Genomic DNA, 24,480 nt, shown 5'->3' with positions numbered 1-24,480 from the left:
GCTTGAAAAATACCTTTGAAATAGCCTTTGACACTTATGAAATGCTTGTAATTATACTTCAGTATTCCATAGTAACATCTGACAAAAATATCTAAAAACACTGAAGCAGCAAACTTTGTGGAAATTAATATTTGTGTGATTCTCAAAACTTTTGGCCACGACTGTACACTAGATGCTTTAGACCCTAGCATGGGTAACACTTCATAATAAAGTTAATAAACCATTTATTAGGCATGCAGAGTTCTCACCAAATGTTAAGCTAGTTATTTACACAAACACGTTTAAATTACGTATTAATGATTCGTAACACAAGATCATTTATAAAGATGTTTAATATAGGTCCTTATAAACCGTTCCCTAATCATTAGCAGTCTTTTTGCAGTCACTAATCAAAATAATTTAATCTACAGTGCATTTAATATCGTAACACACTACATAAAGTAGACAAAATATAGACACATGAATATAGGAATTAACGTTCATTTTAAATGAACAGGATGAAAAGCTAATACAATAAAACAGTAAAACCAAAGAACAATAAAATGATTGGAAGAAGGCGTGTTTGATATACAATCCTCAATGGTATTGTAGATACCCCTACCTGTATTCTCCATCAAATAATAAACAGAGCAAGTGCACTTCTGTCAAGTCAAATGTTGTTTGCATTGTACTCAGTCCGTCCATTAGATTTACAAACCCTCCTTGTGTTAAGCAATTCTAATCAGTATCCGAGATTTAAGGAACTTTTTTGGTAAGGTGCATTACAGTGCAATGGAACATAATTTGACAAAAAAAGTATTACAGTCTACTAAACATATTTATTTAAGTAGAATGCATTATGAAAAAACAAAACTCAAATATTAAAATCAAAAACGCTAAATCCACATTTATTCACAAAGCATTTTTGCAGTTTGGGTTGAGTACTTTCTTATGGACCATGTCAATGTTCAACTCTTACAATATCAAACCATGCAACCTGTTTGGTCATCCCTGTTATTGACTGTCTAGAATCAGGGCTATCCAACTCTGTTCATCGAGAGCTGCCGTCCAGGAACAGGGTTAGAGAGCCCTGGTCTAGAACTTTAACCAGGTAGACCGTATCCACCTGAGACTGCCCCAAAAAACATGTTTTAGTGAACACAATAATTAACATCATAGTGTAAACATAGCTTCATACAACACAAAAGGGCTGCATTTAGACAGGCAGCCAAATGCAGATCTTTTTGTCACTAATTGCTCTTTTGTTTAACCAGATCAGCTCTGAAAAAAGATCTGTCAAGAGATGTGATTGGTCAAAAGACCAATTAGGGGAAAAGATATCAGTATTGGGCTGCTTGTGTAAACGCAGCCTATGGTACATTTAAACATTGCTTTATACACCAACTGGAAACAAATAGAATGGGAACAAAAGTGCCCACTATACCACAGATCATTCCCCTTAGGCTTTGCTGTAATAACTATGTACATACTAAATGATTTTCATTGTGATGAGCAATGATACAGTGCTGAACCGATAACTGACTCTGCATATCCCCTCTTGCCAAGTCAAACTATGAGAAAAAAAAAACAGTATTTTTCTCAAAGTTTTCACAGTTCAAGCATTAGAATGAAGATCCAGAGATCCCCACTTTCCCAAATGCGCACCTCAACTAGTTGATTATTGTGGCAGCTGCAGTGCAGAGATTGCCATCTTTTTTAGTCGAGCTTGATCTATGAAGCCTTTTGTGCCCTCTCCTCCACATACAGTTGCATCTAAACAAAGAAAATATGTTGTGACATACAAATTTGACACAACATGAAATTATTCACATTCAAACAATATTACCGTCTATTAGTATGGGCTTTCATACAAGTGTCGTAATCTTCACAAAGAACCATGCCATTGCTTACTTTCACAATGTCTGATGTCATGGTCTTCAGGGGTATGAGTCTGGGCTCCTGCATGTGTACTTCCTGCTCATCTGCAACTATCCATGGAAAATCCTGGAGGGGAACATGACAACATCACATGTGGAGTGTACAGGCCCACACACTAGAATACAACATATATGATTGAATGTAGGTACACAAACAAGTCAGTGTATTACAATAAACACATACAGTATTGAAACGTCATGTTTGTGACAACACTGACCTTGATGACCTGAACCTTCTCCATGTTGCGGGTGGCAGCCTCCCTGGTGTGGACCAGCACTGTAAACGTACATCCTGGGACAGTGGAAAGTAAATAGACATATTACAATACTATGACTGCTGCTAGACAACAACTTAACAGAAATTGTATACTGTATGTATAATGTGTATTATTATATTGTATAATAACAGGGCACATTTGGAAAAGAGACCTAGGTCTCAATATGACTTCCCTGTCGGAACGCAAGACTTATATAGCAGCAGACCTCCAGCTATCGATTTTCACACAGAGATGTTTCTCACTGAGTGTCTCTCCATTCTTCCATCTTACCCGGTGGGTTGTTTTCCAGAACTGCATCACATACACTGATCTTCAGGATAACCGCCCTCAGTAACTGTTCCACGTGTGACAGCAATGTATCAGAGCTGTAGAGCCAGAAGAGTAACTAGTATAAGCTCAAGGTATCGAAGAGGGCTATCCAACAACAAACCATATTAAATAAAATACAATTGTATTCGGCGCATGTGACAAATACAACAGGTGTAGACTTCACCTCGAAATGCTTAATTACGAGCCCTAAAAAGTAAGAACATTTGAGAAAAAAAAAACGTAAAGGAAAATAGTAACACATTAAAATAACAAGGCTACATACAAGGAGTAACGGTACAGAGTCAATGTGTTTGGGGTACAAGGTAGTTGGTGATTGAGGTAATATGTACATGTAGGTAGGGGTAAAAGTGACTAGGCAATCAGGATAGATAATAGCATTAGAGTGTGTGAAGAGTGTGTCTATGTGTGAGTATGTGGCGTCAATATGCATGTGTTTTGTGTGTGTGAGCATATGTAGTGCGTGTGTGTGTTTGTTGGAGTGGCAGAGTAGTGTGTGAGTAGATTCCAGTGAGTGTACATAGAGCCAGTGTAACAGAGTCAGTGAAACAAAAAAAGGGGGAAAATGCAAATAGTCCAGGTGGGCATTTGAATAACTGTTCAACAGTCTTATGGCTTGGGGGTAAAAGCTGTTCAGGATCCTTTTGGTCCCAGACTTGGCGCTCCAGTACCGCTGCTGTGCAGTAGCAGAGAGAAAAGTCTATGACTTGGGTGGCTGGAGTCTTTGAAAGAGGTTTGGGCCTTCGTCTGAAACCGCCTGGTACAGAGGTCCTGGATGGCAGGGAGCTTGGTCCCAGTGATGTACTGGGCCGTACGAACTACCTTCTGTAGCGCATTACGGACGGATGCCAAGCCATTGCAGCCAGTCAAGATGGTCTCATTGGTGCAGCTGTATAACCTTTTGAGGATGTATTTCAACCTTCAACCTTCTGAGGGGGAAGAGGTGTTGTCATGCCATCTGCACAACTGTGTTGGTGTGTATGGACCATGATAGGTCCTTAGTGATGTGGACACAGAGGAACTTGAAGCTCTCGACCCACTTCACTACAGCCCTGTTGATGTGAATGGGGGTGTGCTCAGCCCTCCATTTCCTGTAGTCCATGATCAGCTCCTTTGTCTTGCTGACGTTGAGGGAGAGGTTGTTGTACTGACACCACACTGCCAGGTCTCTGACCTCCTCCCTGTAGGCGGTCTCATCATTGTCAGTGATAAGGCCTACCACTGTGGTATCATCTGCAAACCGAATGATGGTGTTGGAGTTGTGCGCGGCCACAGTCGTGGGTGAACAGGGAGTACAGGAGGGGACTAACGAGCTTAATGATGAGCTTAAAGGAAAACTATGGTGTTGAACGTGATGAGCAGTAGTCAATGAACACCATTCTCACATTGGTGTTCCTTTTGTCCATGTGGGAAAAGGACAATGTGGAGTGCAATATAGATTGCATCAGAGATTGCATCATCTGTGGATCTGTTGGGGTGGTATGCAAATTGGAGTAGGTCTAGGGTGTCTGGGATGATGGTGTTGATGTAAGCCATGACCAGCCTTTCAAAGTATTTCATGGCTACAGATTATTTTATTTCACCTTTATTTAACCAGGTAGGCTAGTTGAGTACAAATTCTCATTTGCAACAATCGATGGCGGTTATGATATCGTTTAAAGAAGGTCGTTTAGGACCTTGAGCGTGGCTGAGATGCACTCATGACCAGCTCTGAAACCAGATTGCATATTGGAGAATGTACGGTGAGATTCAAAGTAGTCGGTAATCTGTTTGTTAACTTGGCTTTCAAAGACCTTAGAAAGGCAGGGTAGGATAGATATAGGTCTGTAGCAGTTTGGGTCAAGAGTGTCTCCCCCTTTGAAAAGGGGTATGACCGCGGCAGCTTTCCAATCTTTGGGAATCTCAGACGATACGAAAGAGAGTTTGAACAGGCTAGTAATAGGGGTTGCAACAATTGCGGCAGATAATTTTAGAAAGAGAGGATCCAGATTATCTAGCCCGGCTGATTTGTAGGGGTCCAGATTTTGCAGCTCTTTCAGAACATCAGCTATCTGGATTTAGGTAAAGGAGAAGTGGGGAGGTTTGGGCAAGTTGCTGTGGAGAGTGCAGGGCAGTTGACCGGGGTAGGGGTAGCTAGGTGGAAAGCATGGCCAGCCGTAGAAAAATGCTTACTGAAATTCTCAATTATTGTGGATTTATCAGTAGTGACAGTGTCTCCTAGCCTCAGTGCAGTGGGTAGCTGGGAGAAGGTGCTCTTATTCTCCGTGGACTTTATAGTGTCCCAGGACCTTTTTGAGTTTGTACTACAGGATTCACATTTCTGATTGAAAAAGCTAGCCTTAGCTTTCCTAACTGCCTGTGTATATTGGTTCCTAACTTCCCTGAAAAGTTGCATATCACGGGGGCAATTCGATGCTAATGCAGAACGCCACAGGATGTTTTTGTGCTGGTCAAGGGCAGACAGGTCTGTAGTGAACCATGGGCTATATCTATTCCTGGTTCAAATATTTTTTAATGGAGCATGCTTATTTAAGATGGTGGGGAAGGCAATTTTAAAGAATAACCAGGCACCCTCTACTGATGAGATGAGGTCAATGTCATTCCAGGATACCCCGGCCAGGTCGATTAGAAAGGCCTGTTCACTGAAGTGTTTTAGGGAGATGTGAGTGCTACTGGACAAAAAGTAATTTAGACACATTACCTTGGCGTTCTTGGGGACAGGGACTACGGTGGTCTGCTTGAAACATGTAGGTATTAAAGACTAGGGTTGTCATGATGCCATTATCGTGATACGATACTGGATTTTCCATGGCAAAAAGGAAAACACAAAGCAGACTAAACACTTTGGTCCTTTAAAAAGAATCTACTGTACGTAAAATATTATGTTCTATTTCTTGGAAAATGAATGTGATTCTGGGTGACAACATAAAGCTTTCCAACATTAAGACTGTTTTCCTCAGAAAATGTTGGCCGTTTCACGTTTTTTCCCCTTGCCATGACACATCGGAGTATCGCAATACTGGTATCGTGACAACCCTATCAGAGAAGTTGAACATGTCAGTGAAGATATACACACTCACCTGATGGATAAAAGAGGAGGCTGTGAAATCTCAAAGACAAATCTCTCAACTGGATGATGCTCTTTGTCCATGATGACCACAACCACTTTTTCTGCATCATTCTGAGGGAGAAATGTAGAACTTCATGCGAGTAATATGTACTAAAAAAAAGGTGTGCCCTCATGCAATAACATATTTAGCATGGTGAGCCATTGGGTTTGCAAAACTATGTCAATCATATGTAGACTAATGTATTCTCTCACCTTCTCAATGAGGGGTTTTACACAGTGAAGAGTATCATGGATGTATTGGTTCAGCTCTGGGTGGCATGACATCTAGAAGGTAATGCAACATAAGTGATGGATATTTTGCAGATAACCGTTAATAGTAGCTGAATAGTTATTACCCCGGTGATATTATAACCTTACCTGTACAGGTACATTGTATTTCTTTCTCTTCTGGAATATTCCAGATGGGTACACCTCCCGTACATAGAGGATGAGATGAATAGCCACTTCCAAAAACTCACACAAGATGTCAGCCACCACTGCAAAATAAGACAGGCAGTAACGAAGCTTGAGTCTATATGAAAATTTAATTGTTAATTGAAATGCACATTTTACAGGTCGATGTAAAATAATTTATATAGCTAGCTACCTTGTCCAAAATTGAGGTCTTGTCTTGTTAGCGTTGTCATTTTCTGGTGGCTGAGAGATGAGAACACAAATAATGTCGAATGATATGAGGCGAACGTTTCAAACGTCAAAAAAAGGAATTGCAACATGGAACAATTCAACCTCTGAAAAACGTAAGACTGTCGTTTGTAAATCTGTTCTCAGAATTTAATCATAATATACAGCAAAGATGCGAATAATACCTGCAACGTCTGTATATTTGTTTACATCCACTGCTTCTTGTCGTCGCTTGGTTATGACGTTTATATGGCGCACACTGATATCTTGAAAACACACTAGGTGACGTATTGTATGCGCTGTGTTGAAACCTCCGTTCCCCCATCTTGGCACTCCCCCACCACTCTAAAAACATATTTCGGAAGCTATAGAATACATTTATTAATTTCTACATTCGTTTTGCCACATTTATTATATTACAGATCCCTTAATGCATACCTTAAAATTATAGTATGTGATCTAAGCATATGCATATGCTTAGCTCACATATATACACTACCAGTCAAAAGTTTGAACACACCTACTTATTCAAGGATTTTTCACTATTATTTACATTGTAGAATAACAGTGAAGACACCAAAACCATGAAATAACACATATGGAATTATCCAGTAACCCAAAAAGTGTTAAACAAATCAAAATATATTTTATATGTGAGATTCTTCAAAGTAGCTACCCTTTGCATCGATGACAGCTTTGCACACTCTTGGCATTCTGTCAACCAGTTTCATGAGAAGTCACCTGGAATACATTACAATGAACAGGTGTGCCTTGTTAAAAGTTCATTTGTGGATTTCTTTCCTTCTTTATGCATTTGAGCCAATCAGTTGTGTTGTGACAAGGTTGGGGTGGTATACAGAAGACAGTCCTATTTTGGTAAAAGACCAAGTCCATGTTATAGCAAGAACAGCTCAAATAAGTAAAGAGAAATCACAGGCCATCATAGCTTTTAGACATAAAGGTCAGTCAATATGGAGCATTTCAAGAACTTTGAACGTTTCTTCAAGTGCAAAAAACATCAAGCGTTATGATGAAACTGGTTGAACGTTTCTTCAAGTGCAAAAACATCAAGCGTTATGATGAAACTGGTTCTCATGAGGACCGCCACAGGAAAGGAGCGAGAAGCATTCATATATAAAATATCTCCATAGTTGTCACGCCCTGGCCATAAAGAGGCTTTTATTCTCTATTTTTTTTTTTCCAGACCAGGGTGTGACTAGGGTGGTCATTCTATGTTCCTTTTTCTATGTTTTTGTATTGCTTTGTTTTTGGACGGGTATGGTTCTCAATCAGGGACAGCTGTCTATCGTTGTCTCTGATTGAGAACCATACTTAGATAGCTCTTGCCCACATGGGTTTTGTGGGTAGTTGCTTTAAACACAAAATTTTGTGTCTGCACCAGACAGAACTGTTTGCAGGGTCATTGTTTTGTTAATCAGTGTTCAGTTCCATTAAGAAAAGGATGAATATGTACCACGCTGCACCTTGGTCCTCACCTTCTTCATGTTTCGGTCGTTGTTTTGTTAATCAGTGTTCAGTTCCATTAAGAAAAGGATGAATACCGTTACAATAGTCCAGTAAGGGTATTAATGTAGCTGATAATAGCCTCCTTCTGGCTTCAAATGAAAAACAGGCCTTATTCCTAAAATAAAATCAATTTCAGCTTCAATTTTTTTGTAAGTTGTTGAATATGCAATTGAAAAGAGAGGCCGCCATCAATTAAAATTCCAAGATATTTGTATGAGGTTACAACCTCAATCTCCTTGCCCTGACAGGTAGGAATAGGTGAAAGGTTCAGAGGTCTATTTCTTGCTTTAGAAAACACTGTTAGTGTAGTTTTGTCAGTATTGAGGATAAGCTTAAAATTGACACAAGGTATGTTGAACAGTATAAAATGTGGTTTGTAAGTTCTGGAAATCTTTTGTAAGAGATGAGGCACAAAAGTAAATAACAGTATCATCAGCATAAAAATGAAGTTGTACATTTTGGACATTTTTGTCTAAATCATTTATATAAATAGTGAATAAGAGAGGACCAAGTACAGAGCCTTGGGGCACACCATTAATGACAGACAATTTAACAGACATAAGCCCATCAAATTGAGTACACTGAGTTCTATCATACAGATAGTTAGCAAACCATGCAACTGCATGCTCTGAAAGACTTACACTTGACAATCTTTGCATTAGCATAGCATGATCAACTGTATCAAAAGCCTTAGAGAGATCAATAAAAAGTGAGACACAGTGCTGTTTTTTGTCAAGGGTTTTGATGTCTTCACTATTATTCTACCAGGTAGAAAATAGTACAAATTAAGAAAAACTCTTGAATGAGCAGGTTTTGTATAAAACCATTTAAATTAAAGTATACTTTTTTTTAGATTACTGTTACTGTCCCTACCACAAAAACATATATACTTAAAATAGATATAATTTTGTCCTTGAAACATTGATTTGAAATACTGTATAATTCCATGAATTTCTTTGGAGGACTGCTCCTACTGGGGAATGCCAAATTATGGCCGACAGGTTGTTTCAAAGCCTCTCAATGGCCAATATACTGTATAGCATCAGCAATCTAGGGTTATATCCATCATTAGCACACAAAAATAGCCAATGCACAAAAATGACTACACTTTTGAGCTCCATGGGGGCATTCTCATGTGGTAGAGAGAATCCCTGGTCACCTATAGAGACCTGCTAAGAGGAAGGATGTTAAGTTCCACATGCCTTTCAATGCATGACTTTGAACACCTTGAAATGTATTTGTTGTAAGAAATGTGCAATATAAATCAAGTTTGATTTGATTGATGACATTACAGCAGTAGAATAGAGGACAAGTGCAGTTTTTCCATAAACTAATTGATAACTTGGGATTTTATCACTTGACATATAAATCACATAGTGGGAAGGATCCTACAAATTAAGACTGTGTGAATGCATGTACCACTTCAAATAAGCAAATACAGTTCCTTTGAATATTTGTCTCTGGTCATGAAACTACAACACAGGTTGGATGTCTAAACAAAGTCCATTCTGAATGTCAATAGATTTTTAGATCCCTTATGATCCATGACAACATTCTAGAACTGAGTTAACACTCATCTAAGTCTGGTATCCGGGGTAGTCTCGTTAATATTAATAACATTGATTAAGTGTCTCTTTCCTTGTAGAATATTGACAGCAGTATAGAACACATTGTATTTTCTAAGATGCTCAAACATAACATAATAGCTACACTCACCGACACAGGATAAACTTTATCCCTCATGCTGGCTCTGACTAAACCGGTAAGTTGCCCCTCACAATAGCTGCACTTCTCCACATGGCCAGACTTTTAGTGGTCTTCCCCTTTTAATGCTCTAATGCGCATCCTTGAAAAATGTCATAAGGTCTGAAATAAAAGTCAACATACTGTACAAACAATTATCTAGGCTAAGTAATACAATATTATTTTTTTGATCTACTGTTCTACTAACTAGCTAGCTAAAGTGTCGTCAGTGGCTAGCTAAGACAGAGAAAGGAGACGGAAGAGGTTCAACACTTTATTAAATTAATTTTAATATAGCACATGGATTCATCATAGGTTGGGCAAAGGTCTCTGATCGTGCTGGTGAATGGTATCTGACAATGTCGGCTAGAGATGACGTGAGGAGCTTCCTGCAGGAATTTGTAGTCTTACTGAGGTTTTCTCTGTAGCTAATTAGCATTTGTTTTAAAGTAAATTGAGGCAAATATATTGATAAAACTCACCTTGCCTGAGAGATAATTAAAGTGATTATCAAAACGTCACGCTAAGCTAAGCCTACACTAAACACATACTTAGTTTGAAGTGTTTGTAAAGTTCACTATGTGAAAAATGAATGGTGAAAAACAACTCAAACCATCGAGAAGGATAGAATAATGTTTATCATCATTGGAAAGAGCCATATAACTACTATCGCATAAGCCTTATCAATTTATGACCAGGTGATGAATGCTGACCTTGATGAAATCATGAACTTTGTTCAAGGCTTCATAATTATAGAGCAAGAGGCACACTTTTCAAGACTATCTGCCTTCAGTCCTCGATAGAGCACAGTGCTGCTGACTGTATAATATAATAACTGACTTCCAGTTATTTTCAGGTTAATTTGGGTGACTAACGTGCTGACCACACTGCTTGCATCACGTGAGCGAGCGTTGAAAAATAAAATGTACACATACATGTTATTCAATCATTGCACCCACACTGCTTGTGCTTGTCAACTAGTGTCTGCGTAGCCAGGCGCTCAAATAGAACTTGGTTCTTGAAGGGCTGCAAGTCCCGCCTCTCCCATCCCTTCATTGGTTTTTAGGAACATATACCGACGCGCCATCTCCTCATTGGTTTTTAGGAGCATATATCCACTTGGGTGATTGGAAGATAAACTGAGGTCCAAACTCCAGTCCAGTTGGTGTGGGTAATGCACCTTAAAGTTGGTTTCCAACCACCATATAAAGTCCAAAGAAGAAAAGAAGCCTGAAGGAGGAGAGATTACTAGAAACAAAAACTTATCTGTGGATTAATTATATCCTTTTATCATTTGATTAATTGTCGGAAGACCTTGTGCATTTCAGGTAAAATAACACCCAATGTTTATGTCCCAGGACAAATTATCTAGCAACAGCAAGCTAGCTAGCTAAATTGCCATAAATGTTTAATGGTTTTCGACCTGTCCCCAAATTATGGTTGGTTCAGAGTTCATTTTGATATTTCAACCTGAGTGTCCTGATCGCGTCTGGTGTGGGTGGACAAAATCAACATGCGGACGCGCTCGAGTATCTGGGCAGCATGTACTGTAACAACAGGAATCATTTCCAGCGGATAATTTTTGAGCAAGCAGATCAATGTCCCGCAGCTCCAGACACCTGTTTTGAGTTTTAATGTGTCATAGAAATACTTATTTTATGATACAATTACATATAATAAGATACACAAAATGTATTGACATTTAAGTTGGCCTGAATGGGAGGAGGGACTGAATTGGTCTAAATTGATTGTGGTAAGACAATTGAAAGACGTGTAAAAATGTCTTATGAAGCTGTTACCTATTCTGTGTCCATATTGCCTAACTCCATCACTATCTTCTCTTCACAGGCTGTTGAAGAAGTATTTGCAGTATATAACGTTTAGGGAAGAATGACTTCTGAAACGGACCCCAACACTGCTGGTGTTCAATACAACCGCTGGAATGAAGACAACATCAACCTGAATGTGGCTGGAACAGGTGTAACGGGGTAAGCTGTGAATAAGACACTTACTTTACTTTCAATTAAGGTGTATCACATTAAAATGATAGTCAGTGCACATTGTTTTTCCTCCATTAAATCCCATTTGATTAACTTCTCCACATTCTGACCTCTTGAGTTTACTGATAGTGTATGTAACTGACCCCAACAGTAATCACTGGCCATATTTATTACATGACATGTTCTGCTTATCAAAGGCTCTACAACAGGGTCTGCACTGGCACCCTGGGCATTGCTATCAAGGTGGCCGGAGCTTTGGCTGCACTAGTGGCTGTTTACATCATAGGATACCTCATTGGATATTACGCCCACAAATGCTGACCAGCCACTGACCGAAGGACCCTTGTTCAGAGAGGAAGGACCCTCAATGGATGGAATTATGTTATGTATCAATTATATATGGTTTTTTAAATGACCAAATAATGGCTGTATGAGAGGATCAAAGATTATTGGAGCCACACTTTCAATAATAGTCAGGATGTTTTGTTTCCTTTTTTAGAAATGTTGGGATTGCAGTTTGCTTGTTGTAATGTGATTTTACAGCTTCCCCACAGCTTTGTCTTTTATGTGAAATGCCAGGGCAATTAGGCGATTAAGTCCAAAAATATGAACAAAATGTTTGACTTTTGGTATTCAATATGTTCTTCTCATTAAGTGATATTACAGTGCCTTCAGAAAGTATTCATACCCCTTGACCTATTCCACATTTTGTAGTGTTACATTCTGAATTTAAAATGGATTACATTTTTACCACATAATGACAAAGTGAAAACAAGTTTTGACAAAATTGTGCTCATTTACTGAAATACAGAAACATTTCATTTAGGTAAGTATCACACCCCTGAGTCAATACGTTAGAATCACCTTTGACAGCGATGACAGCTGTGAGTCTTTCTGGGTAAGTCTCAAAGAGCTATGAACATCTGGATTGTACAATATTTGCACATTACAATTTTTTTAATTCTTCAAGCTCCCTCAATTTGCTTGTTGATCATTTCTAAATACACTTTGACATTATGGGCTATTGTATAAGCCAGTGACACAAAATCTCAATTTAATACATTTTAAATTCAGGCTATAACAACAAAATGTGGAAAACGTCAAGAGGTGTGAATACTTTGAGGGCACTGTATTAATTTCTGTAGTTTTAAGATTGTACTATTGGGCATGTTTTGTAAGCCTATTCAACTGTGCATCAAGGTCATGTGGCTTCAATATTTATATGAAAGGAAACAGCGAATACTAATAGTAATAAAAAGGTTGTTGAAAATATCTTGATTCCATGTGTTATTCAAACAAGATGTTTTCCTCTTGAAAAGGACTGGAAACAATGTTATTCAGGTAGATGTACAATTGATTGTAATCATCTGCAAATATCAAACCTCATCTTTACAAAAATACACTTTAATATGTTTAGTTTCAGCCTTTTCTCACTTAAAATCTGCCAAGTTCGCAAAGAGAAATATCTTTATAATCAACCTATCATGCAGATTTTAAAAATCCTGTGCATTTGAGCCCTGGAGCAGGGGTGTAATTTCCAGGGGGAAAGTGGGGATATGGCCCCCTCTCAATATTAGAGGCAAAATTGTCTTCTGCAATGGTCCCCTCCTCAATGTTGAAGTCAACCTATGCGACTGCTCATATAGAGAGTGTAATATCCACAATGTCAATGATGACTGTGAAAAATAAAATATCTGTCATCTATTTTGTTCTTTCTCATTTACAACTGTGACTTGGCCAAGATACGTAGAATGCTTATTGAAATTCTCAATTATAGTGGATTTATTGGTGGTGAGTGTTTCCTAGCCTCAGTGCAGTGGGCAGCTGGGAGGAGGTGCTCTTATTCTCCATGGACTTTACAGTATCCTAGAACTTCTTTTGAGTTAGGCTGAACATTTCTGCTTGAAAAGATAGCCTTAGCTTTCCTAACTGCCTGTGTATATTGGTTCCTAACTTCCCTGAAAAGTCGCATATCAAGGGGGCAATTCGATGCTAATGCAGAATGCCACAGGATGTTTTTGTGCTGGTCAAGCGCAGTCAGGTCTGGAGAGAACCAAGGGCTATATCTATCCTGGTTCTAATTTGTTTAAATGGGGCATGCTTTTTTAAGATGGTGAGGAAGGCACCTTTAAAGAATAACCAGGCATCCTCTACTGACAGGATGAGGTCAATATACTTCCAGGATACCCCAGCCAGGTCGATTAGAAAGGCCTGCTCGCTGAAGTGTTTTAGGGAGCCCCATATACTACCCACCACTGCGACCTGTATGCTCTCGTTGGCTGGCCCTCGCTTCAAACTCACTGGCTCCAGGTCATCTTCAAGTCTCTGCTAGATAAAGCCCTGCCTTATCTCAGCTCACTGGTCACCATAGCAGCACCCACCCGTAGCACGCGCTCCAGAAAGGTATATCTCACTGGTCACCCCCAAAGCCATTTCTTCCTTTGGCCGCCTCACCTTCCAGTTCTCTGCTGCCAACGACTGGAACGAAGTCAATTTAACTCTACCTACTGTACATGTACATGACTCAATTGCCTCGTCTAACTGGTGCCACCACACATTGACTCTGTACCGGTACCCCTATATAGTCTCACTATTGTTATTTTACAGTTGCTCTTTAATGATTTGTTACTTTATTTTTTACTTAACACTTGTTTTTCTTAAAACTGCATTGTTGGTTAAGGGCCTGTTGTATTTGGTGCATGTATCAAATACAATTTGACATGTAACAGTACCCCTGTGCTTTTCTAGTTAACCTGTAAATTCCCAAGCTGTTTTACAATTCAGTCAAATGGCCGTGCACAATGCATGCACAGTAACTGACCATGGAGGCATTTATGAAACCAACTTTCAGGGGTTTCCTGTGTTATTGAGGCCAAACACGTTTCTACGTAGAACAATGCACTGGCTTTCAACATGTGCAATAAAGAAACGCATAACCACTGCTACCTTCAAGGTTGAATTTATTTGAGAGATCTTTTAAATATTAAACATTATACACATTCCCTGCCCTTAACTAATTAAAGAGAGGAATGGAAAAAGGTTGTACACTTGTTTCAATGGTCATTATGTCTACACTCTACTGATCACAGGCTCACTACAGGCATATACAGTTATTGTACATGTCAAAATAATAATAATCTTAAACAAACGAGTTGCCTTTAGTGTGAAACAATATAAAAGTATAAAAACATATTTTAAGTTGGGTAGGTAGTTTAATTATTTTATACCTTAAAATAGCAGAAGCTGCAAATAATAATCAAGAACATTAAGCAAGGCTATAATACACTATTTCCATGTTTGAGAAATAAGTGGCTGTAATCGATAATGCCACAAAAGAGAACCTGGCAATCCCAACACATTGAACATCTCACATACAGTACTGTGATTTTAACTGTGTGAGACTATAATTGTATAAATCAAAAAAGGTGCAACTGTGGCACAACTACCAGATGACGTTCAGGTTGCCGACATCCGTGGAGAGGTCCGTTTTGGACGGGTAGACGACCTTGAGGTTCCCGTCAGGGTCCACGGTGCGAACCTGCTGGATGATCAGCTCTCCTGAGGTGGTACCATCTGAGGCGGGGTCTGGGGGTAAGTCTGACTCCCCTCTGACCCAGCCTCCTCTCTGTGCTCCAACGTGAACTTGTTCAGCTCTGCCATTTTCTGAGTACGGAACAGAGACAGATGTGTTAATTGCTGACCATTGGAACAATGTGGTTAAGGCCTATTTGAGGAAGGAACTATGTGGAAAGGAACGCCTAGAGCCCTCATATTCAACTTTGGATCTCAAAGCCAGTTCCACTTTTTTTTTTATTGTCAGGGACTGATGCAGATGTGGGACACCAGGTGTATGCAATTAATTATCAGGTAGAATGATGTTGTGTCTTTGGCTATGCCGGATTAAGTGATATGACATGCTATTCTATAAAATAATTTATCCGTAATTAATATTACCTGATTGAGCTAATCATGTAAATGTCACACCCTGACCATAGTTTGCTTTGTATGTTTCTATGTTTTGTTTGGTCAGGGTGTGATCTGAGTGGGCATTCTATGTTACACGTCTAGTTTGTCTATTGTCTAGTTTGTCTATTTGGCCTGATATGGTTCTCAATCAGAGGCAGGTGTTAGTCATTGTCTCTGATTGGGAACCATATTTAGGTAGCCTGTTTGGTGTTGGGTTTTGTGGGTGATTGTTCCTGTCTCTGTGTTTGCACCAGATAGGGCTGTTTAGGTTTTCTCACGTTTATTGTTTTGTTAGTCTATTCATGTGTAGTTTTCTTTATTGAAGAACCATGAATAGAAACCATGCTGCATTTTGGTCCGCCTCTCCTTCACCGCAAGAAAACCGTTACAGTAAATGTAATTAAGTAGAGAGTCAGGCACCACAAAATAATATGTATAGACCTGTTATCTTCCGAATAAACTCTTAAAGACCTAGTAATATTTTACATCAATAGCAGTCAATATTAATCGTCATCTTAATTCAGTCTCATCTGAAAGTTGTAAATTCTTGGTTATCTGCACGAACCCTGGCTCATAAGTTGAATCAGCAATACAAAATTGAGTTTAATTATTTATTTACTAAATACCTAACTAATCACACAGAATTACACATACACATAATTAAATCATAACTTGATTATAAATTATGTCATAAAGGAAAACGTCCCTAGCGGGCAGAACAGATATGATAGATTGTTACATAAAAGAAAAGGGGCTGGGTGAAAGTGAAAGAGCGGGAAGACTGAGGAACAAAGGGCGAAGCTATGCTATCGTAAATACAGTATCTTATGCATTCTAAATTACCGCCCATTTGGAAAAGGTAAATGCAATAAATATTTACTCTGAGCTGCGCTTCGGTAGGTTGGTGGTAGATGGAAGGCCGTGTTGCCCAACCGAGTCCTTTGAAGACTGTCTCTGGTTGTCAGTTGGATACGTTGTAATAACGTCGTTGGGTGATAGACGGGATACTCTGTCTGTTCCTTCCTAACCCTCGTTTGCATCTGCTGTTGCTAACTCAATGGCTTGGAGGTATCACTTCTGTAGTGAATAAGAGTTCAAAGTTCATACCATTCGCAACCAAAACTCACGCTGATGTTGGCTTCGTTCTGTAAATATTATCTGTACCATTCTGACATTGGACCGTCGTCCTCACATCCTCGGAACAGGAGGTTATATTGTCGTCAAGCGCTTATATAAGAAGGGAGAAGAGGGCGTGTTTGAAAAGTTTTATAGCCCATGTCCCTTCACAGGGGCAGGCCACGGATTGAGCAGAGCCCTATCTTATGAAAACCCAAATCTCACATTTTAGAAGCTAAAATCACATTTCATCCTATCACGAATAATTTCATATTCAAACATTTAAATTGAACAACAATTCCATGTGAATCCAATAACTCTGATGCTTAGACTTCCACTGTAGAGTTTATGTCATCTTATCATTGATGAGAGTGTCTCAGATGACAACCGAACCGACATCATATTCATTAAGTACCACCGCATATGTTCCATTGGTCGGATTACCAGAATATAGTTAATTTCCCCCATCTTCTGATGTTCCCAGAATCTCTAAATCTAAAACCAAGGGTTTTGCAAATGTAACCTCAGTAGGGTAGAGAGAGGAAAAAGGGGTGAAGAGGTATTTATGACTGTCATAAACCTACCCCCAGGCCAATGTCATGACAACACCAAACCAGCAGGCTCCAGTGTAAGAATTTAATACCCCTGCCATAGAGATTGGTTGTTGAATAGAGATTTAAAGGCTGGATTGAAATCTGTACACATTCAATTGAAAAACAAAATAGATAATATGTATAAACTCAAAGTCTTTACATTACATTTACTTTCTTATGAAAATTAGGGTAATGTAAAGACTGAGGTTATACATACTGTATCATCAATTTTGTTTTTCTATTTACACAATGAAATGTGTATGGTGGCAAATTGGGTTGAAGGTTTTCTAAACTTCTCACAGACTTACCCTGCTCAACTCCTGTTTGCTGACACGGTAAATTATTCAGGGGGACATATATATGATCTGTCAGTGAGATTGTGGAAATACAGGACATGCATTCCCAGAGCAGAAAGTCGCATCTCAACAGCGCAGAGTTTTACCTTTCAAGTCATTCTCCTCCAAATGCCCTCTCTACCAGTCAATTCAAGTTCAGCTAATTTCAGTTCCATTTCAGTTAGTCATTTCAGGAAATGAATGATTCAACACATTCACTAAATTCTCAAGATCAACCCCAAACTGACCTTCCAGCCTTCCATCACCACACCAAATCCAAAATGTACCCTACCACAACGGCTATTCTAGAATACGGGATAAAGGTACAGTACATCAATTGCATGTAATATTGTCTACAGCTAGAGCATCAAACTATTTTTTATTATAAAATCGATTAAATATGTAAAAATATATGAACATGTACAGTACCAGTCAAAAGTTTGGACACACCTACTCATTCAAGGGTTTTCCTTAATTTTTTACTAAAACCAAAATCATGTATTAAACAAATCAAAATATATTCTTCAAAGTAGCCACCCTTTGCCTTGATGACAGCTTTGCACACTCTTGACATTCTGTCAACCAGTTTCATGAGGTAGTCACCTGGAATGCATTTCAATTAACAGGTGTGCATTGTTAAAAGTCCATTTGTGGAATTTCTTTCCTTCTTAATGCATTTGAACCAATCAGTTGTGTTGTGACAAGGTAGGATTGGGATACAGATGATAACCCTATTAGGTAAAATACTGCGCCCATATTATAGCAAGAACAGCTCAAATAAGCAAAGAGAAACGACAGTCCATCATAGATCTAAGACATGAAGGTCAGTCAATACGGAACATTTCAAGAACTTTGAAGGTTTCTTCAAGTGCAGTCGCAAAAACCATCAAGCGCTATGATGAAACTGGCTCTCATGTGGACCGCCACAGGAAAGGAAGATGCAGAGGTTCCTCTGCTTCAGAGAATAAGTTCATTAGAGTTACCAGCCTCAGAAATTGCAGCCCAAATAAATGCTTCACAGAGTTCATGTAACAGACACATCTCAACAACTGTTCATAGGAGACTACGTGAATCAGGCCCTCATGGTGGAATTGCTGCAAAGAAACCACTACCAACAAACACCAATAAAAAGAAGAGCCAATAAACATGAGCAATGGACATTAGACCGGTGGAAATCTGTTCTTTGGTCTGATGAGTCCAAATTTGAGATTTTGGTTCGAACCACTGTGTCTTTTGAGATGCAGAGTAGGTGAACAGATGATCTCCGCATGTGTAGTTCCCACCGTGAAGCATGGAGGAGGAGGTGTGATGGTGCTTTGCTGGTGACACTGTCAGTGATTTATTTAGAATTCAACGCACACTTAACCAGCATGGCTACCACAGCATTCTGTAGCAATACGCCATCCCATCTGGTTTGCGCTTAGTCGGACTATCATTTGTTTTTCAACAGCACAATGACCCAACACACCTCAAGGCTGTGTCAGGGCTATTTGACCAAGAAGGAGAATGATCGATTGCTGCATCAGATGACCTGGCCTCCAAAATCACCTGACCTCAAGCCAATTGAGATGGTTTGGGATGAGTTGAACCACAGTGACAACAAGTGCTCAGCATATGTGGGAACTCCTTCAAGACTGTTGGAAATGCATTCCAGGTGAAGCTGATTGAGAGAATGCCAAGCGTGTGCAAAGCTGTCATGACGGCAAAGGAGGGCTACTTTGAATAATCTCAAATATAAAATATATTTCGATTTGTTTAACACTTTTCGGTTACTACATGATTCCATATGTGTTATTTCATAGGCTTGATGTCTTCACTATTATTCTACAACACATATGTCAGAGTCAAATAGTAAAACATCCGGCCCGCGAAAGGTTTTTACGGCCCCTGGGATGATCTTGATTTATTATTAGAACCAAACTTTTGACCGGTAAGCCGGCAGCCCGCAGATCTTTTAAACCAATACTACATTTCCCACAATGCAACGGTGACGCACAGCAGTAGGCTGCTTCATTTCAATATTTATTGACAGCAGTTGTCAGCATCACAGTAAAATTAACTTTCAGATACCCATCAAAAATGGCAAACAGAAGGTGGACACTGAGAACCGGGGTTTCAAACAAGGTGGGAGTCGGAGTATTTGTTCACGGAGGTAGCTGGAAAACCTGTGTGTCTTCTGTGTGGAGAAAGTGTGGCGGTACTGAAAGAGTATAATCTGAGACGACATTATGAAACGAAACACGCGGACAAAAACAAGAATATGGACATGGAACAAAGGCTACAAAAGGCAGAGGAATTAAAACGAGGCCTCAAATCTCGACAGGCTCTGTTCAAAAGCCAAATCACAAGGCCAGGCTGCTGTCAAGGCCAGTTTTATTTTGGCAGAAGAGATCGCTAAATCAGCCCGGCCATTTACGGAGGGGGATTTCATCAAAACTGCATGATTAAAGTTTGTGACGAAGTTTGCCCAGAAAAAAGGCAACTCTTTTAAATGTGAGTCTGAGCAGAAACACCATTGCCGAGAGAGTAGACCAGTTGTCCATCAATCTAAAAGAGCAGCTTGTGAAAAAGGGAAAAGATTTCATTGCATATTCCTTGGCTGTGGATGAGAGCACCGACATTTCTGACATTGCCCAGTTGTCAATTTTCATCCGCGGCATGGACTCCAGCCTAAGCGTGACAGAGGAGTTTTTGGCTTTACGTCCTATGCATGGCACAACTATATGATTTGTATGAAGAGGTGTCAAGATGTGTAAATGAGATGGAGCTGCCTTGGGAAAAACTTGTGGGTTTGACAACCGAGACCTGCGATGTGTGGACACAGGAGCGGACTGGTGGCGAAGATACGGGAAAAGATGCAAGAGGAAAACGCGACAGGTGAGCTGACAGCTTATCATTGTATCATACACCAGGAAGCGTTGTGCAAAGCCTCCATGTAATGAGCATCATCACGCTGCTTTATCAGAGCCAAAGGTTTGAATCACCGCCAGTTCAAGGCATTTCTGACGGAGTTAGAAACGGAGCATGGTGATTTGCCTTATCACACAGAGGTGCGATGGCTAAGCCAGGGAAAGGTGCTTCAAAGATGTTTCGAGCTCATGTTCTTGGACAAAATGGAAAGACACAACACAACTCCGAGACTGTTTCTGTGTGAAATGGCTTTTCTGTGTGACATTAAATCTGAATGCAATGAACTTGCAGCTGCAGGGTCATCGTGCCATCCTGATATGTACAGTACAGTGAAGGCATTTAAAACCAAACTGACTCTGTGGGAGACCCAGATGCGGAAAGAAAATTTGAGCCACTTTCCCAGCTGCCAGACCATGAAAGAGAAGCTCTCTACCAGTGCGTTCCCGAGCGCACAGTTGGCTGATAAAATAGGTATGCTTGCCGCTGACTTTCGACGCCGATTTGCTGACTTTGAAGCACAAAAAGCAGGTTGGAACTGCTCGGTAACCCATTTGCTGTTGACGTGGAAAGCTCACCACCAAACCTCCAAATGGAGTTGATTGACCTCAATGCAATGATGCACTGAGGGCAAAATATGCGGCAGTGGGTGCTGCGGAGTTCGCCCGTTTCCTCCCGACACAATGCCCCAGCTGATCATCCAGGCTGCTCAAACGTTGTCTATGTTTGGCAGCACATACCTGTGTGAACAACTGTTTTCTTTGATGAACTTGAACAAAACATCACACAGAAGTCGACTTACTGCTGAACACTCCACTTTCTGATTTCCTCAGCTCAGACTTCAAACATTGATGAACTTGTGGAAAAGATGGGACACCACCAAGTATCACCCTCAACCTCAAACAAGTGAACATTACTGTGCAATCACATATTTAGTTTTTACTCAGTTCAAGTTTAAAAGTTAAAGTTTAATATTTGTTTTCACTGCATGTTACTTCTCCTTAAACAAAGTGTTGTTTTTGATTAATAGATTTTTGCACTTTATTTTATTGTATTTCAATCCAATTATATTTTAAAAATATTTCAGTTGAGTGGATGAAGAAAATTGCTATTATTGTTTTTTTCTTTGAAGTAAATTTAGCCCACTTTTGCTAAAATAGAAAATATAGGCTACTGATGGTGCCTTGAATACCGGTTTCTTTCATTTAATGTTCATGTTATGGGGATTTTTATATAAAGGAAATTTGTCTTTTGTGTCTGTTGAAAATTAAAGATTACTGACAGAGCCATAAGAAAATATTGCTTTATTTATCTGATCATATTGGAATATATTTGTTAGGTTTTCAGTAGGTTCAATTAGGTTCACTAGACTATATGCGTCATTTAAAAATGTTTCTGAACATTCGAACAGTCCGGCCCTCGGCTTGTAGCTAAATTTTTATTTGGCCCTCCGTCCATTTGACTTTGACACCCCTGTTCTACAATGTAGAAAATAGTAAAAATATAAAAAACCCTGGAATGAAAAACTTTTGACTGGTACTGTATATATATTTTTAAATATATAATTTAAAAGAAAAAAATCTGGGAGTGCTGCAGGACCCTCAGCACCCATACTTCCCGTGGGCAATATGCTCACTCGCACACACACTTTACCTTGGTTTTCTCGCTGTTGGTGATTGGTGGAAATGAGATCACATGATCCTCTGCATCCACTAGACATGGGTAGAGTTCTTTTCCATCAAGAAGCTGCCGTGGTATATTGTCCATATATCACAAACCCCCAATGTGTCTTATTGCGATTATAAACTGGTTACCAATGTAATTAGATCAGTAAAAAAAAACATGTTTTGTCATACCCACGGTATACGGTCTGATATACCACGGCTTTCGGCCAATCAGCATTCAGGGCTCGAACCACATAGTTTATAATAGCCAATATAACCCTTTCATAACAGCATAGTGTTAGTATAAGGTCCACACCTATACTCATTGTGCAGATTGAAACCAAATGAATGTGACAGTGGTTTGAGGTTTTTTTAAACCTCCCCAAAATACTGTGGCATGTTATTTACAAGTTGTTTACTTAGTCAACCTTACCTTTTACCATATCTAATCTTATTTACTTTATCTAACTGAAACTAAGGAATTGCTTGACAAAAACGATGTATAAATGAGTAGGAAACCACACCAACATACTGTAAATGGAAAATGAAATAATATAAATGTTTAATTTAAGAAGACCAAAAGAGGCCACTTTTCGTGAATTTGTTTTTTTGCCATCTCCCTTTAATAATAAAAAGAAAGAATTATGCCCACACCAGCAGTCATGACCCCTGTAAAATTCCACGTGACCGCATGGTAATCTGCTTTTATGCACTCTGGACATCCGTTGGTAGTACCCAACTCGCTAATGAACATCAGGTCACTAGTGGTCTGGTCCTCCGCCCTGATTGTTCCTCTAACCACTCACGTCAATGCAAATGTAAAATCACTTCAAACACTTATCATGAAAACAGTATTGTGTTTTTAAAACTCACCTACCTCACTGTGATCAATCAATTTGAAGAAAGAAGTTGAAACGGAGTGGAAAACATGGTCGTTGTGGATGTTGTTTCAAAGTCTTAACAAAAAATGACATCGCTTTTCTAAGGTGATGATTCATTCAACACCCATATGCATATTGCAGCTTATGAGCCCAAGCCTGAAAACAACTGAATTAAAATAATGATTATGCAGTTATGAAATACATAGGCTGCCACATATTACGCACGTCAGAATAACCTAAAAATATGGCTTTGGTACAAAATTAAACAAATAAAACACCTTTGATTGTGGATTGTATTATTATACATACTTATGCTACGCTCCACACGTTCTACCCATGAGTCTGGGAGAGAATGTATAGGCCTAAGTGATGCTGTTGGTTCATTGATTGTGCAGGGCGGCATAGAGTTAACCTGCAATTTGTATTTGATTTTAAATAGCCTATTAATAGGGCATTTTTTATATTTTCCTAATTAATAGGCTGACACATTACCTTTAACTACAGAATATCTCACCACCGTGCGTTTCCATCTCCGAGAAGCTGCATGCTCCTCAAACAGTGGTTGATGGAGTTAAATACGTGTTTTTATAAGGCCAGACATTTCTATATGCAATCCCGTGTGAAAGCAGAGTTTTCATGGTTGTCACTAAAAAGATGCTATTATATTTATTTATCATTTGCTCATATTAAGCACATGCTCTGCTATAAAAATGGAGTAGCCTACAAGGCATGATTGAGAAACGAACAAGCAGGAAGCACGTCCATTCACCTTTCTAGTGCCTATGGATGACATCTTTTTATCTCCTGCCTCTGTTCCTTCCCATTTGATAATGGCCATTCTAAATCAAAACTAACTATACATATTAGTAAAGACTAGATTCATTGATAATAGTCTGATGGATGAAAATATGATCACTTGATGAGAGAACAGCGTGTGCAGCCTGAGGAAAGGAACAGAGTGCAAGCTTTTTTGTGTGTCTTCTCAAATCATCAATACCCTATAGTCGCATCATGCAGCCCATATATCTTTTGATTTCTAAGTCATTCTAAGGTTTGATACCAATTAATGCTAAATTAATGCGAGATGCTAAATGTGTTCATGTTAATGAATGATCAATTACCGTTAGACCGGCAGTCTTTTGCATGACAGTAACCAGCTGACAAAATTTCATGACCACCACAGCCCTATAGAGCCCCACAGCGGAGGTGCCATAATACCCATAAAACCTGGCGGTGAAACAGGGAAATGGTTCCAATCGTTTTTCCACCATTCCTTTTTCCCATAGAGGATATTAGAAATACATAAAATAATGATTGTGTTTCGTGTAAGCTTACCCTGGCATGACGTTTTGATAACCATGTAAATCTCTCAGGCATGGTGTCACGAGTCCGACCGAGGGTGTTTCCCCTTCCCGGGCGGGTGGAGCTTGGCGGTCGTTGTCACCGGCCTATTAGCTGCCACTGATTGTTTTTCCT

General features: G+C 39.4%; 1 protein-coding gene and 1 long non-coding RNA gene across 4 annotated transcripts; one reads left to right on the top strand and one right to left on the bottom strand.

The window, feature by feature from the left end:
* Positions 1-798: 798 nt before the first annotated feature.
* mad2l2 (mitotic arrest deficient 2 like 2) lies at positions 799-24,479 on the bottom strand. Of its 3 annotated transcripts, none has more exons than XM_035738586.2 (10): positions 24,340-24,479; positions 6,458-6,617; positions 6,238-6,287; positions 6,009-6,127; positions 5,844-5,915; positions 5,602-5,702; positions 2,465-2,559; positions 2,135-2,208; positions 1,891-1,983; positions 799-1,752 (listed from the first exon to the last, which is right to left on the bottom strand). In XM_035738586.2, exons 1-10 carry the CDS (start codon positions 24,362-24,364, stop codon positions 1,711-1,713), a joined length of 831 nt encoding a protein of 276 aa, XP_035594479.1. In that variant the 5' UTR covers positions 24,365-24,479; the 3' UTR covers positions 799-1,710. The 3 variants fall into 3 exon arrangements, with proteins under 3 accessions (XP_035594479.1, XP_035594477.1, XP_035594480.1); XM_035738584.2 differs by having other exon boundaries at positions 6,458-6,637; positions 24,340-24,441; XM_035738587.2 differs by lacking the exon at positions 6,458-6,617.
* Positions 10,718-12,794, top strand: LOC127912517 (uncharacterized). The gene is made up of 3 exons (XR_008083037.1): positions 10,718-10,870; positions 11,391-11,530; positions 11,740-12,794. It is a non-coding gene; the product is annotated as an uncharacterized LOC127912517 (long non-coding RNA).
* Position 24,480: the final 1 nt, after the last annotated feature.

This window comes from Oncorhynchus keta, chromosome 27, assembly GCF_023373465.1.
Source record: "Oncorhynchus keta strain PuntledgeMale-10-30-2019 chromosome 27, Oket_V2, whole genome shotgun sequence".
In the NCBI taxonomy this organism is placed as follows: Eukaryota; Metazoa; Chordata; class Actinopteri; order Salmoniformes; family Salmonidae; genus Oncorhynchus; species Oncorhynchus keta.
The sequence above is the reverse complement of the archived record's forward strand: the minus strand, read 5'-3'. Positions and strand labels throughout refer to the sequence as shown.

Excerpts from the sequence above, each read along its gene's own strand:
- mad2l2 (XM_035738584.2), bottom strand. Across the intron at positions 2,209-2,464 it reads TCTGGAAAACAACCCACCGG|GATGTACGTTTACAGTGCTG; the intron begins GTAAGATGGAAG and ends CCACTGTCCCAG. Across the intron at positions 1,753-1,890 it reads TGACATCAGACATTGTGAAA|ATGCAACTGTATGTGGAGGA; the intron begins GTAAGCAATGGC and ends TTCTTTGTTTAG.